This window comes from Xyrauchen texanus, chromosome 13, assembly GCF_025860055.1.
Source record: "Xyrauchen texanus isolate HMW12.3.18 chromosome 13, RBS_HiC_50CHRs, whole genome shotgun sequence".
NCBI classification, from domain to species: Eukaryota; Metazoa; Chordata; class Actinopteri; order Cypriniformes; family Catostomidae; genus Xyrauchen; species Xyrauchen texanus.
The window spans coordinates 47,204,050-47,209,154 of NC_068288.1; the positions used below are offsets into that span (position 1 = coordinate 47,204,050).

Genomic DNA, 5,105 nt, shown 5'->3' on the forward strand with positions numbered 1-5,105 from the left:
AGACTCATTTGGCTTCAGACTGACGCGAGTCACGCGACGCCGGTTTAACGAATAACGTGATTGGCCAAACCAATTCAACAAGGTAACAACACAAGCGTTGATTGGATCTCACTCTGGCCAACGTTTGTGATCAGCTAGCAAAATTAAATCTATTTTTATACTTTAATGTGCAACAATTGGCGTTGGAAACAATCGGTAATCTTTTTGTGAATTATTCATACAGACAAATAAAAAAAATGAGCCAGACAGCTGCTGGGTAACTATCAAATCAAAAACTAAACGAGATAGACGGACTCGGCCCACCGCCTAACACTACAAGAGTAAAACTTCTGATTATTACAACATGACTCAAATAATGCTGCAGGACACGAGATTTCAATTCAGTTTTGTTTTATTAAAGTCAATGTGCAGCTGTTTAGTGCAGCTGTATGACGTCACATTGAAGGAAACATGCACAACATTTGGTCATATTTGACACTTGTTCGGGTCATAATGAGCTGTGATGCGTCAGGAGTGATGGACAGAAGGCAAAGCAGGTTTCCAGCAATGATGAAGTCACATTTAAAGAGCTTGATATGAGCAAAACTTTAATTATTCTCAAGCTGAAAGAGTGTTTGATGCATTCATCAGTTCACTGGATGTGTGTGTGTGTGTGTGTGTGTGTGTGTGTGTGTGTGTGCTCTTCAGTGAAACTGTACACATGTACATGAACAACTTTATGAATATCAAGATCCTTCAGAGTGATTCCAATCTGAAACTTCATGGCACATACAAGTCCATTCACTCCATTCCTCTGCATATGCAAACACACGCCGTGAGTTTATACAAGCAGGAAGTACACTATCAAGGGATCAGCACGGTGACATCACCATCAACCCCTTCCCACATCACAAAGGGATGAATCAAGGGTGAAACTGGTTTCAATTCAGATTCTCTTGCCCCATTCCAGATGAGGTGCTCCCTGTTTTGTCGTCTTATTTACAAGTGTCCACTACAAAGTGCTCATTACTTTAAATGTGATACAGCTAGTGGAGAAAATAAACAATAAAACAAATTAAACCAGTAACAAAAATATCAAAGCATACTTAAAACTTCATATGATGTACAAAAACAGGACAATGTGGCAACGGGATTTCCCGTCATCGGTTCCTGCTGATACAGACTTGTAAGAAATGTCCCGTTCGGCATGCGTGATTGGTCAAGCCCAGATTGCACAGGAAGTCACGTGTGTCCCACCCTGGTCAGTAGTGATTGTCTGAGGCAGATGAAGCTCTGCTAAAGTGTGTGTGTACTGTGTCAGACGTCCTGCGCTCTGAAGGTCCAGGTCTCTTCACAGTACCGTTTCGTCTTCGTCAGGTTGTCTCTCGTCGTCTGGAGCGAGTCGCTCATGGAGAGGTAGTTAGGCGGTCGGGCCGGGGCCCTGGCTCTGTGTGAGGGGTCCGGTCTGACCTCCAGAGGTCGGGGAGTCCGTCTGGACCTCCTGCTGGAACTGAGGAGCTGTTCGGGGCTGGCCAGGTTCTTCAGCAGCGTGTTCTCCTGTTCCAGCTGAGAGTTCCTCTCAATCAGCTCCTTTATCTGCTCCTTCAACACCTCCACTTCCTCACGCACCGCATACATCAGGTGACTCTTCACCAGGTCCTACGAGAACATGACAGAACATAAAGCTCATCCACAGAACACTGAGCGAAACAAAACCAATGACAGTTCCCGCCATCCGCCATTACTAAAGAAGGATATTTAAACTCAATTTGCAGAGATTCGGGACGTCATCTACTTTTTATTTTTAGGCTGAGTTATGCTACAGGTGTGTACAGACACGGCAACCTCCCCCGTCGACATTCTCGGGAAGGCGCGCAAGAAACACGTTCAGCGGGAGACGCTTATGTAAACACACAGAAGGTGCGCAACGGTTAGATCCGCCGTGTAGCGCATATATTATTCGCACTCGATCATATCACGTTGAGTTTCTGTGTGACGATTATAAAAGACAGGTCTTCCATATACATGTTACTTGTTCCTCAAGGTGGCGCTGTTGTTCAGTGATTTACATTTGACATGAATATTTGATGAAGCAGCAATGTAGAAGTAAACTATAGCAGGTTTAACACGTGAACAGTATCATGTGACTATTGTCATTGGGGTGTACTAATGAAATGCGAGTTGTGCGTCTGTTTAGATTCAATAAACACATGATAAAATACACACGTGTGTATCTTATGTGTAGTTTACGTGTTATGTGTCGCTCAATATGAGTTTGACAGGCAGTTGCGTCTCATTAAATATCAGTGTCCTGTCCTGTCCTTGAAGCATCGTCTCTATAAATAAATTACATTTATCAGAATTAGGGCTGGGACAACGTGTCGACGTCATCGATTCGTCAGACCCAAAACAAAGATGGCGGCGCCGAAGATTAGTAGCAACACGAGTGGCTCCTCAGACTATCAGAACTGCAAGGCGGCACGCACTCGTTCCTCTATACCAGGGGTGCCCACACTTTTATGTGTGATGATCTACTTTTAAATGAGCAACTCAATAAGATCTACCAACTAAAAAAAACACAGTTTCATTTAAAATAAGAAAATGCTTGTTGGGACTACTGCATGTATCCCTACATGGAATTCATCTTCTAATTAATACAAATATATAATAATGTTCAATGTTGATATCATTCAGTTTTAACACTAAACCCAAAACACCTACAGCACAATAGATTACAATAGTCAGGGCATTTACCAGTAAATATTGACCAGGCCATGTTTTGTTTATTCAGTTGCCATGACAACTGGCAACTGAATAAACAAAACCTCGCCTGGTCAATATTTACTTGTCAAGTGCAAGTCAGATAGAAACTAAAAGATGGAAAGACATTATATTTATTTTTATTAAAATTTAATGAAAGTACATTTACATTTTGTGCGATTTACCAGCATTGCCTTTGCGATCGACGTATTGTGCACCCCTGCTCTAAAGTATGGGAATTCTTTAATTTAAAAGGAAACAATTCCGTGATATGTCGTCTTTGTAAAATGGAGATGGCCTTCCATTCTAGCACCACGGCAATGCACCAGCACCTGAAGAGGCCACCGGGAGCAGCTGCAGATGACAGAGCACCGTGACGTTTTTTCAACTCCCCACTTTGCACTTTCGATGTTGGAGTAGGCTATAATACATTGTCGACACCTAAAGTTTTCAGCTTATAGCTATTAATAATGAGCTTATAGCTATTAATAATGCGTTTATAGTAATGCGCTTATAGCTATTAATAATGCACTTATAGCTATTAATAATGCGCTATAGTAATAAGCTTATAGCTATTAATAATGCGCATAGTAATGCGCTTATAGCTATTAATAGCGACTTATAGTAATAAACTTATAGCTATTAATAACGCGAGCTTATAGTAATAAGCTTATAGCTATTAATAATAAGCTTATAGTAATGCGCTAATAGCTATTAATAATAAGCTTATAGTAATGCGCTTATAGCTATTAATAATAAGCTTATAGTAATGCAGCTTATAGCTATTAATAATGCACTTATAGTAATGCGTTTATAGCTATTAATAACGCACTTATAGTAATAAGCTTATAGCTATTAATAGCGGCTTATAGTAATGCGCTTATAGCTATTAATAATAAGCTTATAGTAATGCGCTAATAGCTATTAATAATGAACTTATAGTAATAAGCTTATAGCTATTAATAGCGGCTTATAGAAATACACTATAGCTATTAATAATGCACTTATAGTAATGCGCTTATAGCTATTAATAATGTGCTTATAGCTATTAATAATAAGCTTATAGTAATGCGCTTATAGCTATTAATAGCGCGCTTATAGTAATAAGCTTATAGCTATTAATAATGAACTTATAGTAATGCGCTATAGCTATTAATAATGCGCTTATAGTAATGCGCTAATAGCTATTAATAATGAACTTATAGTAATGCGCTTATAGCTATTAATAACGGCTTATAGAAATGCGCTTATAGCTAATAATAATGCACATATAGTAATACGCTTATAGCTATTAATAATGCGCTTATAGCTATTAATAATGCACTTATAGTAATGCATACATAGCTATTAATAATGCGCTTATAGCTATTAATAACGCGCTTATAGTAATGTGCTTATAGCTATTAATAATGCGCTTACAGCTATTAATAATGCACTTATAGTAATGTGCTTATAGCTATTAATAATGCACTATAGTAATAAGCTTATAGCTATTAATAATAAACTATAGCTATTAATAGCAGCTTATAGTAATAAGCTTATAGCTATTAATAATGCACTATAGTAATAAACTATAGCTATTAATAATAAGCTTATAGTAATGCGCTAATAGCTATTAATAATACGCTTATAGTAATAAGCTTATAGCTATTAATAACAGCTTATAGAAATACGCTTATAGCTAATAATAATGCACATATAGTAATGCTTTATAGCTATTAATAATAAGCTTATAGCTATTAATAATGCACTTATAGTAATAAACATAGCTATTAATAATGCACTATAGCTATTAATAACGGCTTATAGTAATGTGCTTATAGCTATTAATAATAAACTACAGCTATTAATAATGCACTTATAGTAATGTGCTTATAGCTATTAATAATAAGCTTATAGTAATAAGCTTATAGCTATTAATAATGCGCTTATAGTAATGCGCTTATAGCTATTAATAATACACTATAGCTATTAATAATGCGCTTATAGTAATAAGCTTATAGCTATTAATAATGCGCTTATAGTAATGCGCTTATAGCTATTAATAATGCGCTTATAGCTATTAATAATGCGCTTATAGTAATGCGCATAGCTATTAATAATGTGCTTATAGCTATTAATAATGCGCTTATAGCTATTAATAATAAGCTTATAGCTATTAATAATAAGCTTATAGTAATAAGCTTATAGCTATTAATAATGCGCTTATAGCTATTAATAATGCACTTATAGTAATGCGCTTATAGCTATTAATAATACGCTTATAGCTATGAATGTACGTGAAAAATACATAGAGGACACCGACAAGCGTGCTGACAGACAGGTCCAAGCAGGTAACATTTAATAAAGTCTCAACTTTCAAAGTT

At 36.8% G+C, this 5,105-nt stretch overlaps 1 protein-coding gene across 3 annotated transcripts in view; it reads right to left on the reverse strand.

The window, feature by feature from the left end:
• Positions 1-384: 384 nt before the first annotated feature.
• Positions 385-5,105, reverse strand: part of zgc:65895 (uncharacterized protein LOC393546 homolog) — a 25,005-nt gene continuing 20,284 nt past the window's right edge. For all 3 annotated transcript variants that reach the window (XM_052140256.1, XM_052140258.1, XM_052140257.1), the window contains exon 3: positions 385-1,638. In XM_052140256.1, coding sequence (XP_051996216.1) covers positions 1,297-1,638 — 342 coding nt within the window. In that variant the 3' untranslated portion in view covers positions 385-1,296. The remainder of the gene's footprint in view (positions 1,639-5,105) is intronic.